Source organism: Clytia hemisphaerica, unplaced genomic scaffold (assembly GCF_902728285.1).
Source record: "Clytia hemisphaerica strain Z4C2 unplaced genomic scaffold, Clytia hemisphaerica genome assembly, whole genome shotgun sequence".
NCBI lineage: Eukaryota > Metazoa > Cnidaria > Hydrozoa > Leptothecata > Clytiidae > Clytia > Clytia hemisphaerica.
In genome coordinates this window covers 184,452-199,383 of record NW_027104114.1, presented here as the reverse complement: position 1 = coordinate 199,383, position 14,932 = coordinate 184,452, and the positions used below count along the sequence as shown (strand labels likewise).

The following is a 14,932-nucleotide window of genomic DNA, read 5'->3' as shown; positions in this document are numbered from 1 at the left end:
TAAAAATGACAATTTGTCCTTTCAAAAGTTACATTAGCTATAGGACCAAGTTTTTGAACAATGCTCAGTCATTTTAATTCGTTTTTGGCTTTGCAATAGAATACTTTTCGACATTTTTTATCTTCCCATTTAGATTAATCTTCTATTAAAGGTTTTGAGTCTTAGTACCTTATAATTTTCACAATCGTAGTTTAGTTGTAAGTATTTCGACGATTTTAGGTACATGCACCAAAGGTAATGAAGTGATCAAAGCCTCATTGAAAACCAAAGCGATTTCATTGACAAATGTTGCATGTCCTGATGGTCAATCAGAATGCCCAAGTGGAAATACCTGCTGTAAATTGTCATCTGGTGTATACGGTTGCTGTCCTTTGCCTAAAGCCACATGTTGTTCTGATGGAGTTCATTGCTGTCCAAATGGATATAGCTGCGACGGTGGTTAGCATTATTGGCTATTATTTTAATCTATTTCTGATACCTTGATGATCATGTATTAATGCTTTAAACCCCGCTTTTTGATTCTAGAATCAAACGGGTTGATTTAAGGCCAATGTCTGTTCTACAATGATTGAAGATTTGTAGATAGAATTTTGAAACACTTTGCTTCAAGAAGGCAAATAATATTTTCCAGTGAAAGACGTATTGGTTAACTTGAAAAATTGATTCTCAGTTTCGATGTACTTTTCAGGCTTTTGTCAAAAGGGCAATGAGAGGATCAAGGCTTCCACAAAGAAAATTGCCATTAAACTGAAGGATGTTGTTTGCCCTGACGGTCAATCAGAATGCCCAAGTGGAAATACCTGCTGTAAATTATCATCTGGAGAATATGGCTGCTGTCCTTTACCAAAAGCCACTTGTTGCTCTGATGGAGTTCATTGCTGTCCAAATGGATACCAATGTGGAGAGGGTAAAGTCCCTTCAATAAAAAATTTAAAATTTTTTTTACCTTCGGCAATAAATAAGAGAAATAAAAATGACAATTTGTCCTTTCAAAAGTTACATTAGCTATAGGACCAAGTTTTTGAACAATGCTCAGTCATTTTAATTCGTTTTTGGCTTTGCAATAGAATACTTTTCGACATTTTTTATCTTCCCATTTAGATTAATCTTCTATTTAAGGTTTTGAGTCTTAGTACCTTATAATTTTCACAATCGTAGTTTAATTGTAAGTATTTCGACGATTTTAGGTACATGCACCAAAGGTAATGAAGTGATCAAAGCCTCATTGAAAACCAAAGCGATTTCATTGACAAATGTTGCATGTCCTGATGGTCAATCAGAATGCCCAAGTGGAAATACCTGCTGTAAATTGTCATCTGGTGGATACGGTTGCTGTCCTTTGCCTAAAGCCACATGTTGTTCTGATGGAGTTCATTGCTGTCCAAATGGATATAGCTGCGACGGTGGTTAGCATTATTTGGCTATTATTTTAATCTATTTCTGATACCTTGATGATCAAGTATTAATGCTTTAAACCCGCTTTTTTATTCTAGAATCAAACGGGTTGATTTGAAGATTTGTAGATAGAATTTTGAAACACTTTGCTTCAAGAAGGCAAATAATATTTTCCAGTCAAAGACGTATTGGTTAACTTGAAAAATTGATTCTCAGTTTCGATGTACTTTTCAGGCTTTTGTCAAAAGGGCAATGAGAGGATCAAGGCTTCCACAAAGAAAATTGCCATTAAACTGAAGGATGTTGTTTGCCCTGACGGTCAATCAGAATGCCCAAGTGGAAATACCTGCTGTAAATTATCATCTGGAGAATATGGCTGCTGTCCTTTACCAAAAGCCACTTGTTGCTCTGATGGAGTTCATTGCTGTCCAAATGGATACCAATGTGGAGAGGGTAAAGTCCCTTCAATAAAAAATTTAAAATTTTTTTTACCTTCGGCAATAAATAAGAGAAATAAAAATGACAATTTGTCCTTTCAAAAGTTACATTAGCTATAGGACCAAGTTTTTGAACAATGCTCAGTCATTTTAATTCGTTTTTGGCTTTGCAATAGAATACTTTTCGACATTTTTTATCTTCCCATTTAGATTAATCTTCTATTTAAGGTTTTGAGTCTTAGTACCTTATAATTTTCACAATCGTAGTTTAATTGTAAGTATTTCGACGATTTTAGGTACATGCACCAAAGGTAATGAAGTGATCAAAGCCTCATTGAAAACCAAAGCGATTTCATTGACAAATGTTGCATGTCCTGATGGTCAATCAGAATGCCCAAGTGGAAATACCTGCTGTAAATTGTCATCTGGTGGATACGGTTGCTGTCCTTTGCCTAAAGCCACATGTTGTTCTGATGGAGTTCATTGCTGTCCAAATGGATATAGCTGCGACGGTGGTTAGTATAATTGGCTATTATTTTAATCTATTTCTGATACCTTGATGATCAAGTATTAATGCTTTAAACCCCGCTTTTTTTATTCTAGAATCAAACGGGTTGATTTAAGGCCAATGTCTGTTCTACAATGATTGAAGATTTGTAGATAGAATTTTGAAACACTTTGCTTCAAGAAGGCAAATAATATTTTTCCAGTCAAAGACGTATTGGTTAACTTGAAAAATTGATTCTCAGTTTCGATGTACTTTTCAGGCTTTTGTCAAAAGGGCAATGAGAGGATCAAGGCTTCCACAAAGAAAATTGCCATTAAACTGAAGGATGTTGTTTGCCCTGACGGTCAATCAGAATGCCCAAGTGGAAATACCTGCTGTAAATTATCATCTGGAGAATATGGCTGCTGTCCTTTACCAAAAGCCACTTGTTGCTCTGATGGAGTTCATTGCTGTCCAAATGGATACCAATGTGGAGAGGGTAAAGTCCCTTCAATAAAAAATTTAAATTTTTTTTACCTTCGGCAATAAATAAGAGAAATAAAAATGACAATTTGTCCTTTCAAAAGTTACATTAGCTATAGGACCAAGTTTTTGAACAATGCTCAGTCATTTTAATTCGTTTTTGGCTTTGCAATAGAATACTTTTCGACATTTTTTATCTTCCCATTTAGATTAATCTTCTATTAAAGGTTTTGAGTCTTAGTACCTTATAATTTTCACAATCGTAAATTAATTGTAAGTATTTCGACGATTTTAGGTACATGCACCAAAGGTAATGAAGTGATCAAAGCCTCATTGAAAACCAAAGCGATTTCCTTGACAAATGTTGCATGTCCTGATGGTCAATCAGAATGCCCAAGTGGAAATACCTGCTGTAAATTGTCATCTGGTGGATACGGTTGCTGTCCTTTGCCTAAAGCCACATGTTGTTCTGATGGAGTTCATTGCTGTCCAAATGGATATAGCTGCGACGGTGGTTAGTATAATTGGCTACTATTTTAATCTATTTCTGATACCTTGATGATCAAGTATTAATGCTTTAAACCCCGCTTTTTTATTCTAGAATCAAACGGGTTGATTTAAGGCCAATGTCTGTTCTAAAATGATTGAAGATTTGTAGATAGAATTTTGAAACACTTTGCTTCAAGAAGGCAAATAATATTTTCCAGTCAAAGACGTATTGGTTAACTTGAAAAATTGATTCTCAGTTTCGATGTACTTTTCAGGCTTTTGTCAAAAGGGCAATGAGAGGATCAAGGCTTCCACAAAGAAAATTGCCATTAAACTGAAGGATGTTGTTTGCCCTGACGGTCAATCAGAATGCCCAAGTGGAAATACCTGCTGTAAATTATCATCTGGAGAATATGGCTGCTGTCCTTTACCAAAAGCCACTTGTTGCTCTGATGGAGTTCATTGCTGTCCAAATGGATACCAATGTGGAGAGGGTAAAGTCCCTTCAATAAAAAATTTAAAATTTTTTTACCTTCGGCAATAAATAAGAGAAATAAAAATGACAATTTGTCCTTTCAAAAGTTACATTAGCTATAGGACCAAGTTTTTGAACAATGCTCAGTCATTTTAATTCGTTTTTGGCTTTGCAATAGAATACTTTTCGACATTTTTTATCTTCCCATTTAGATTAATCTTCTATTTAAGGTTTTGAGTCTTAGTACCTTATAATTTTCACAATCGTAGTTTAATTGTAAGTATTTCGACGATTTTAGGTACATGCACCAAAGGTAATGAAGTGATCAAAGCCTCATTGAAAACCAAAGCGATTTCATTGACAAATGTTGCATGTCCTGATGGTCAATCAGAATGCCCAAGTGGAAATACCTGCTGTAAAATTGTCATCTGGTGGATACGGTTGCTGTCCTTTGCCTAAAGCCACATGTTGTTCTGATGGAGTTCATTGCTGTCCAAATGGATATAGCTGCGACGGTGGTTAGTATAATTGGCTATTATTTTAATCTATTTCTGATACCTTGATGATCAAGTATTAATGCTTTAAACCCCGCTTTTTTATTCTAGAATCAAACGGGTTGATTTAAGGCCAATGTCTGTTCTAAAATGATTGAAGATTTGTAGATAGAATTTTGAAACACTTTGCTTCAAGAAGGCAAATAATATTTTCCAGTCAAAGACGTATTGGTTAACTTGAAAAATTGATTCTCAGTTTCGATGTACTTTTCAGGCTTTTGTCAAAAGGGCAATGAGAGGATCAAGGCTTCCACAAAGAAAATTGCCATTAAACTGAAGGATGTTGTTTGCCCTGACGGTCAATCAGAATGCCCAAGTGGAAATACCTGCTGTAAATTATCATCTGGAGAATATGGCTGCTGTCCTTTACCAAAAGCCACTTGTTGCTCTGATGGAGTTCATTGCTGTCCAAATGGATATAGCTGCGACGGTGGTTAGTATTGTAACATGAACTTGTATTATTGTTGACTAAAAAAAGCCTATTTTTTCAATTATTTAGAATCATTCTCCAAATAAGATTTTTTACACAATGGGACATGTTTTTATCTGTAAAATTGCAAGGAAGTATAATGTTAAGTTTGAAATATTGTATTTTTTCTTATTCTTTCCCTGATTTCTTTCTATTTTTTTCCGGTTAGGGTTTCGTGCATATTACATTATAATAGGGTAATTTTTCGATGCTAAAAGCCTACATTTTCAAGATTAGAAAAGTCGTCTTTTAAATTTGAAGTTTTATCCTTGTTTCTACCTTTGCATTTAACTTTTTGACTAGTTGACTTACAGACCAGGGATGTAAGTTATTTCTACACTTTTAGGGGTTTGTTCCAAAGCTACAGAAGAAGTCAAACCATCTTTATTGAAGACCACAAAGTCATCTCCACAATTTCATCATCATCACCTAGCAAATGTGCAAAAATTTGACAAATCTGATATTGTCTGTCCTGATGGCCAATCCGAGTGTCCGTCCGGATACACATGTTGTCCGTTAGATGGAGGGTATTATGGGTGCTGTCCGTATGACCATGCTGTTTGTTGTTCCGACGAACAACATTGCTGTCCTTTGAATTCTGTCTGTTCGCCCGACTGTAAGTTTTATGTTATTCTTTTTACATTGCGATACCTTCAAAGAAGAGAAAACTTCTCATTCTCTCTCATAATAAATTTGATCACTTTTTTCATCAAACACAGTAGACTTTCGCTTAATCGAACTTCTAATATTCGAATTTTTCTATATTTCCAACTTATTACCAGTTCCCGTCAATGAGATTTCCTCTTGAAATACTTTCTATGACTGAATCTCTCTGTAATTCGAACAAATAAGATTCCCCTTTCCAGTTCGAATTAGCGATAGTCAACTGTAGCTTGATACATGTTTTAATCGCACTATGGGTTATTTTTTCTTATTTGGCACGCCCTCAAAGAGAGCAATTAATCGTTATTCACACTCTCCAATAATATTTACAAAATTGATTTTAATGTTTTTTCTTACATTTTTTTGCATCGAACGTTTTTAATTGCATTCGAAATTTATTTTGTGAGAAAGAAAATCAATAAACAACAATGAAAGAAAAACATAAAGAGGAGAGAAAAGTATAAAAATCTCAGTGTAATTTCTGTAATTTACTTTCCTAACTGGGAAAAAGTAGTGAAAGCCATTGTGCGATTAGCTCGTAATCACATAATAACTCGTACAATTCGAAAATTGCACTCGTGATTTTTGGACCTACCCCGGTGGAGGTCCTATAAATTAACCTTTGTCCGTTCGTTCGTTCGTTGGTTCGTTATTATTATTTTTTCTGATTTTTTGCATGAAAGTAGGGTACCATCGTAGGTAAAAGATGGCTTATACAGATTTTTGAAAAAAAAGTTTTTGGCTCAAAAAACGCATGTTTATCTATAAGAATCACTATTAATAATCATACATCAATGTTCTTAGTCAAATTACTCAATTTTTTTTATGAGGCGAAACAAAAAAAATTTCTTGTTTCCGGAAACCGGCCGGGTGAAAAAAATTTTTTTCTGACCCGGCCGCAAACTTTCGTTCGTTAGTAGTCCGTACTTGTTGTAATTTAGGGCATAATTTATGCTGTGTTTATACATAAAAGTTATTCTTGAACTCTATTTCAATGAGCCATAAATTATCAAAAATAGCAAAAAAAAATTATTTTCCGGCCGGCCGCATGATAACTTTTTTCCTTCACCCGCATTCCGGAAACAAAACATTTTTTATCATTCGCCTGAGATAGATGTTTTTTTTGCTCATGAGGGCTTACTTTTAACCCTTTGAGTGCCAGGGTCCTTTTTTCTAAGTTTTTTTTAAAAAATCGCTAGTTCAAACTTTAAGGGCTTATATCTCCTGATCTAGAAGGAATTAGAAGCTCGTATATAGCTCGTTGGATAGCTTAGAGTCTCTTCTTTCTTTTGGGCGCCTTCGGCGCCGCCCGATTTAGGAAGGGCGTGGTGGGCGGCGGCCAAGGGGGGGGGTAGGTTAGGGAATTAAAGCAGTCAGGCCCGCTGCGCGGACCTGACTGAACTAATGAAAAGGTGCCCAGTGGTAAAATTTCAAATCAATTCACTAGAAGACAGAATAAAGTAAAACAGGGCCAAATTTGGAGGTTCTTGGATCACTCGTTGACCAACAATAGTCAAAAAACGGTCAGAATCTCAAAAAAGTGAATTTTTGTCAATTTTTTGCATTTTTTTGACTTTTTTGCTTAAAATTTCGCTGGAAAGACTCACTTTTGAATTTTTTTTTGCTTGACCATAAAGGACAATCTAATTCCTACGAGTTCGACCAAAAATAACGATTTCTAACTCAAACTGGGCATTACAGGAGGGCTTCGCCCTCCTATATAGCCCATGTCGTATATATACGACATCGGCACTTAAAGGGTTAAAGAATATATGTGTTTAAAAACTGGCCAAATTCTATTATTTTTTTATAAGCACATTATCAATTACTTAGGTATTAGCTTTTCTCGAGATTGGCTCTTTTATTCTTTATGATTTTTTGCACAAGGATGCATAACTATAAACCCTCGAATGTGACGGAGCTCGATTTTGGAAAAAAATTTTTGGGGTAAATTTCAGCTAAAAAACGGCTAAAAAAAGGGTTTTTTGGACTTGTTATTTTCTGACTTTTTGCATGAAAGTATGTAAAAGATGGCTCAAGCAGATTTTTGTAAAAAAATAATTTTTCAGCTCGAAAAACGCATATTTATCTATAAGAATCACTATTAATAAGCATACATCAATGTTCTTAAAATTACTGAATTTTTTTATGAGATGTTTTTTGCTCTCGAAGTCTTGAATATGAAAGAATATTTCAAGAGCATGAAATTTTGGTTTCTAAACGTGTTTTTTATAAGAAACAAACAACTAATTGTAATAGATCGTCACTATTTGTGTTCTGAATGATTGTTTAATGGTCACGCTTATGTAGATATCTATTATATATGTGTTAAATGCATAACCAGGTAGGTCCATAAAAGTATCACTTGTTTTGTTTCGAATTTTTCTCGTCCTTTCGGACTCGGAAAATTAATAACAAAAAAATCACTCGAATTGCACTCGTTATCACGTGATTACATATACTAATTAACTTGCTATTTATAGAGATCAATTATACACTTTCAGATTGATTCTTGCCTGTAATCTTTTTGATGTCCGGAATGTCCGAATCCTTCACTTAAAATATGTTCGAAATGGAATAGTTCTTCATTTTGTAACTTTCATCTTTTTTAGGTACGGAATGTCTTGATAACAATAACCGTCGTTTTCCAAGCCAAACGAAGACCCCCTCAAAACAGGTAGAACAGCCAAGAGACAAGTATGTAGTGGTATTTTAAATTTTGATAGGTGTTGAATGAAAAAAACGAGAAATTCTATTTTTGTTAAAAAATTTTCCTTGTTCCTACTAACATAGTCTATGTTCTAATTATACGTGCATTTTCAAGTTTTACCATAACTTGAAATTGGTAACAGTCAATTAACGATTTTAGTTTTTTTGTATTTCAATTATATTTTCTTTTGGGGAATTTAACGTAAATTTTTGATAATTTTGTTTTTGTATTGTTTTTATGTGAATTAAAAGTATGCATTTAAAATAATTTTTAGAAGAAAGAAGATTTTTTGCTAAAAAGAAATTTCTTTCGGATCGACTCATTGAATGTTTGTCAAAACTCGGACAAGCAAAGTAAATGTACTTTACCCCGGTGAAAATGTCATCATGAGAGAATACTTTGGTAGCTACCAAACAATAATTTACCTTGTTCTGCCCTTTGTTAATCGTCTTTGGTACCCCGTAAACCCGAACCACTCTGTGGCTGACATTATCTACTCACTGACATTTTTCTTTACTGGATGAAGTGATTTCAGACCCCCTGGACATACTTGCTACTCTTCCGCACATTTAGCCACACATATTAAAAAATAACCTGATGAATAAAATCCTTGGAAAACCTGTTTAGAAAAAAATACTATAACCTCTGCCTTTTTCTTGACGGTATTATAGATCATATCATTCATTCGTTCATTTATTCACTCATTAAAAGAATTAAATAAACTCTTTCTCAAGATAAAGCATAGAAAACTTTTATTAGGCTTTCTTTTATTGAAGAAAAAAGTGTCCATTCCTAAATATCTAAGAATCAAGCAGACATGAATGTTCATATGTCTATGAGCAGACTAGTTCATTTTTGAAAGAAAAGATCAAATGAGTTTATGCTCCATGATTATCTTCTTATTTATGTCTATTACAACCATAAATTTTCTGATCACTCAAGACATATCTTTCTTACGATTGTATCAAATTAGCTTTAGCGTTATCGTTTGTCATTTCAATAGCGGTACCATCATTCTTCATCGATCCATAACCTCCTTTTGGTGACTCACCAACCAGGTTTTTAGCTGCATCCTGTTTCGAAGAATCTTCTGTTGCATTTTCATCTCCACCCGGTGTATTTTTTTCTTCCGGTAATTCTATATCGTCAATCATACCAGAAAACAAACGATCCGAATTCGCTGTATAACGACTATCCAAGAACGGTGCCTCAGAACATTCTTTATAAAACTCCAACCATATTTCGTGTTCTTCAGCCTCAGATGTAGCTTCCATCATTTTGAACATCAAAATCTTGAATTTCTTGGCGTACTCCGCATGTGATGCTTTCAGATCACCTAACTTCAGATACCCTACCACAGCTGATAGCAATGTAGCAGCTCCAGTAATAGTCGGCACAACATATGTATTCAAGACATCCATCTTTTGTGATGCCAAGACTGTTGCCAAAGCTGACAGTACGGTCAATGAGACGTTTAAAGCAACAGACCATCGGTGGTAGACCGTAGCAGCTGCTGTATGTCCTAAATGTCGCTCTTGAGTAACTTTAATAAAGACTCTTCTATCATCGAATTTTTGTGTTGGTGTCGATGCCATGGTATTTCTCCTTGATCCTTTGAACTTTTTGATATTCTGATCTGAAATAACAGGTGTTTTTAAAATGTATCATACATTTAAGGCATGCTCACAAAGCCCCTTTTTTCCCTATCACCAGGTTACTGGTAATCCGTTGCACATTTACCCCTCTAGACATATAACACAAACGAAAAGGTGTCCAAATGAGCAGTCGTAGCCATCATTTCCCATCAAGGAGGAACGTTTTTGCGTTCAAACGAATTTGAAAACGACCAACTGTGTCAAAGGAACACTTATTATTAAAGACCATTCCTCCCATTGGAGGTTCGGTTAATTGCCATAGATACTAATTTTGTCATGGTTTGTAATTTAATTAGTGCGATTAAGCATTGTTATATATATCCAGGGCAATTTATTTTCAAATTTATTTTCTCTCTCTCTCATCTCCTCAAAGATCTTGTGAATGTGAAAGAAGAGCTACATTCTTGAGTTGTTCCCTATGCCGGCTCAATTGTATCAATTAATTTAGCCAAGGAATTGTTAAAGATACTGAAACAACTGACTGATTTTTGCCGACGTCTCATTTTCAAGCCTTGTCTGCAGTGATAGCATTTTTCTTCGCCCTCCTTCCACCATTAATTAAATGGTATTTTTGTATCCTTGAGTCCTTCATCCGTTCTTAAAACCGCCATAACAGTACAGTACATTGATTGTTTTATGAAATACGGTAGACCAGCGGCCGAGGCAGTGGATTGTGTCACTTCGTAGGGCACCCCTTAGATCAGGGCAAATTTTTGAAATTATTCTTCTTATAGGGTGTAGAATTGACAAAAAAAATTTGCCCTTCGAATCTCCTGCAGTTTTCGAGTGAATCGATTTTTAGTTAATCGATAGAACTTATCAAGGTTATTAACGGTTTTTTTGAAGTCTGAAAATCAAATATCTGAGACTACGAACGGATTCAGCGTGAAAAGTAGATAAAGAAAATGGGGTTATTTGTTAAGTTTCGACCACCTGGTGCCGAAAAATGGCATTTTTAAGGCGAAAAATCGACGTTTTTAGCGTTTTCCGATGACGTCAGCATTTTCAGAAGAGATCATTCCCACAGCTGGATAGCCCTGAATTAGTAGTATCCAAAAATGGTATGGTTTGTTAACTTTCTAGATCCCGAGATATTTTGGTTTAAATATTGAAAATTATCGATATTTTTTGCTGAGTCAGCAGTTTTTCAGCATATTTATCCACCTTAAAATGAATTATCTCGAGATATATTGAAAGTTGACAAACGCTCCGCTCCCCTCCGAGTCTCGTAATAATTCCAAGATAGATTTAGCCCTGTAAACAAGAACCTTGTCAGAAGATTTTTTGACCCAGCTATTAGGTTGGCAAACGATATCATCCAGCCAGGATGCATCCTCTCTTATTTCCCCCTATTTTCTACTTTCTTATCTTCTATTCGGACTTTCTCAAGTGTTTTTCTAAGTATTTTTTTGAAGTTTGACCGTACCGGTGAAATAGGTCTCCGAAACCGGCTCGAACCACCAAATGCAAACAACCTTGGTCCAATGCCTAACCATAAATTCATTAAGCCAGCAGGGCTAGATGTCGTGCTTTTTCGTGCCATCGCTGGAAAATTTAGGCTACATCATATCTTCCTTCGTTTTGAGCGTAACTACTACTCTTCGGGATATGAGAACTGCTCTTATTCTGTCTTATTTTGAATATTGAAATTATCCGGATGAATCGCATGCATGCTGAGGTTTAAATGAAAAAATAGACAGTTTCGAAACCTAAGCCAATCAGCGTGTTTGAAACATTCTTTTATTTGAAATCTCTATTGATAAACATCTTTTGTGAAAGTTCTCTATTATGTTTAAACCCTTTTAATAAGCGATTCCCAGTGAGTGTTACTAGTGACCAAGAGTAAGCCTAAAAGCTGGAGCTTTCTATTGTGAAGTGTGTAGACTAAGGAAAATTGAATATCGGAAAAAATATTCTTGCTATTGTTTTCGAAAACTCGCGAAGCTCCTAATTGGTCAAACGCTGAAATTCTATTGTAATGTCACGTGATCTGCGGCGTGACCTAGGTAGGATTTCCTACCCAACCACGGCGCACTTTTCAACCAAAGCACGCCATCTAGCCCTTCGGGCTTTATAAATCTATGTGCTTAGCCGCTTGCGCCAACGAGACACGATAGAAAGTTGTTATTCACAAATACTTATAGCATGTAATTTAATTACCTTAATTAAGAAAGCTCCCAACCCTACCGGTTCCCCTACAAGGATACGAATGCCCCGAATTGTGACTTTTGACCTCCTTAACCCTAACTGATGATAACCGTACCCCCGTCTAGGTCCGTAGATTGAAAAATTTCACTTGCGTCCTGGTGGATGATATCGTCTGCCAACCCAGCCATTACGCATGTCAACCCCACCTGGGCCTTACCCTCTCCCAGGTGAAGCCCTTCAAAAAGGACTTGATCAATTAAAGATGGCCGAAAACCCCTGCTTTCATACTTCCACCTGGTAAAATTTTATTCGTCTTGAATAAAACTTTCTATTCGTCCACCCAGACTCAATTCAATAACACAAATCGACAACCGACAAGCACTTTATATGTTTTAACATTTCGAAACCTATCTTTCTAAGCTTTCGAAACTATAGAATTAGACGTTCACGTTTTTATTGAATTTATTATGTATGTTAAAAGGTCATGAAAGGTTATCAAATATCATTCTTTTTTTTCATGTAGCAAAAAAAACTCAAATATATTAAACACACTCAGCTGTAATTCTTTAAATGAAATGTGAAATATCGGACTAGCCGGATGTTGAAAATTTTTTTTTTTAATTTCACCTTATATTGTGACTCTCGAGCCCGGGGGGGGCACTGGGTTTGCGGACTGACGGTATGTGCGGGCCAAAAATTGGCTTTTAAAATTGCACCCTTACAGTGCAGCAAAAATCAGTGAAAATCATACCCTTAGAGTGCATTTTCCCCCAAATTTTCGATCCCTTTCGTGCAAAAAATGGTCAAAATTCTAGCATTTTTGGTCAAAATATCTAGATTTTTCAAGAATTTTCTGAAATTTCTACCCTTACAGTGCATCTCTAGTTTTTCCGACCCTTACAGTGCATTTTAAACATATTGGAAAAGGTACCCTTAGGACCCGCACATACCCGTCGGTCCTTTTGCCCAGCTGCCCCCCGGGCTCTCGAGCTCTAACCCTAACTGATAATAACCGAACCCCCCGTGTAGGTCCGTAGATTGAAAAATTTCACTTGCATCCTGGTGAATGATATCGTCTGCCAACCCAGCCATTACGCATGTCAACCACACTGGGCCTTACCCTCTCTCAGGTGAATCCCTTCAAAAAGGATTGATTAGAGATGGCCGAAAAGCATGTAATCCCCTGCTTTCATACTTCCTTCTCCGGGGGGGGGTACTAGGTTTGCGAGGTGACGGGTATGTCCGAGCCGAAAATCGAAAATCGACCCTTTGAGAGACAAAATTTTGGTGATTTTGGGACCCTTTGAGAGACTTTTTCCAAAATTTTGGTCCATTTTTTTCCAAATTTTGGTTTGATTGTCACCAAATTTTGGTCAAAATTTTTGGAATTCGTGACCCTTTGAGAGAGAAATTTTTGATTTTCGTGATTTTGGGACCCTTTCAGAGACTAACTTTTGAATTTGTACCCCTTTGAGAGACTTTTGAGGAATGAGAAAAGGTACCCTTATGGCTCGCACATACCCGGCACCCATTTTGCCTATGTACCCCCCCCCCCCCCCCCCCCGGTTTCCTTCTCTAAATTCCACCTGGTAAAATTTTATTCGTCCTGAGAACTGACCACCCAGACTCAAATCCCTCAAATCAACTGAGTAAGTAACTCAAAAAGTTCATTTATATACAATTTCAAGATAAAGAAATCTTCGAACAAATAACACAACATACATATATAGTCCTATATTTATATCGGCCAATAAAAAAATAACACAACCAAATTTATTTAAAAAGCTTTCCATCTAAACACACAAATCTTTGCATTAAGCACTTAATATTTTTTTGACATTGACTTTCGAAACTAAAAAATTAGACGTTCACGTTTTTATTGAATTTATTATGTTGAAAAGTCGTGAAAGGTTATCAAATCATTCTCTTTTTTTCATGTACAGTATGTGGCCCCCAAAACGGCGATCAAATTTGAAATTTCTCTCAAATCTAGGGGAAAAGAGATTTTACAAAAATTTTTGTTGCATGAAAACCTTTAACATCTCTACTTTATTTCCTGGAAGTTCTTTTTCAAAATTTTCAATTTCAACAATATTTTTCAATCGCTTAAAGATAGGTAGCTTTTTTCTAATGGCCCCCAAAACGGAGGTTTGAAATTTTAGCGATTTCTCGAGATATCTTTAAGATATAAATACAAAATTTTGACCATAGTTTTGAAATATGATTTAGAGGGTTTTTGGCATAAATTTATTTGATAAAATTTTTACAGTATACCCCTGGTTGTCAAAATGCAGGTTTGGGGCCCCCAAAACGGAGGTGTAGCTAAAATCAAATTATTAAGCCCGGTGGTAATAGGGGGGAAACTAAGAACATATTTGTGTTTTCCCTTAAATTTACGACCCGATGGATGTAAAATTTATGATTTTTATGAAATATTTATATTATATTTGCTTTTTCTCATATTTAGAATTTTCGGTTTTGTCAATGCTGATTCTAGGGCTCCAAAATACTGGTTGACCTTCAAGATGCTATATCTTTTACCCAGCCTCTAAAGTCACAGATGTATTTGCATTTTCTGAACGGCATTAGGTGTAGAAAGTTTCCTATACCCCGTTTTCATAACTTATTTTCAATATCCAAGGAGCTAGAGTGAGTTATATGCAATTTTTATCTAATTTTGGTGTTAAAATATTTCCTTTAGACGCAAATATGTTATTTTGAATCCGTCTCAAACCAGCAAAAATATGCTCATTTTTAAGTATAACCATCACTCTTTCAAAATAAACAAAAATCGTTTAATTCTGATAAATCTACAAGTCAGAATCTTCATTTTAATGAAAACCTCCGTTTTGGGGGCCGTCTCCGTTTTGGGGGCCATATACTGTAGCAAAAAAAGTCAAATAGATTAAACACACTCAGCTGGAATTCTTTAAATGAAATGTGAAATAAATAGACAAAAATAAAGTC

The 14,932-nt window shown here is 35.5% G+C and overlaps 1 protein-coding gene across 1 annotated transcript in view; it reads left to right on the top strand.

The window, feature by feature from the left end:
• Positions 1–8,465, top strand: part of LOC136813332 (progranulin-like) — a 10,557-nt gene extending 2,092 nt beyond the window's left edge. The window contains 13 exon segments of the mRNA XM_067069844.1: positions 220–438; positions 689–907; positions 1,188–1,406; positions 1,630–1,848; positions 2,129–2,347; positions 2,600–2,818; positions 3,098–3,316; positions 3,567–3,785; positions 4,065–4,183; positions 4,185–4,284; positions 4,535–4,753; positions 5,136–5,405; positions 8,065–8,465. Of these exon segments, the coding sequence (XP_066925945.1) occupies positions 220–438; positions 689–907; positions 1,188–1,406; positions 1,630–1,848; positions 2,129–2,347; positions 2,600–2,818; positions 3,098–3,316; positions 3,567–3,785; positions 4,065–4,183; positions 4,185–4,284; positions 4,535–4,753; positions 5,136–5,405; positions 8,065–8,168 (2,564 nt within the window). The 3' untranslated portion in view covers positions 8,169–8,465.
• Positions 8,466–14,932: the final 6,467 nt, after the last annotated feature.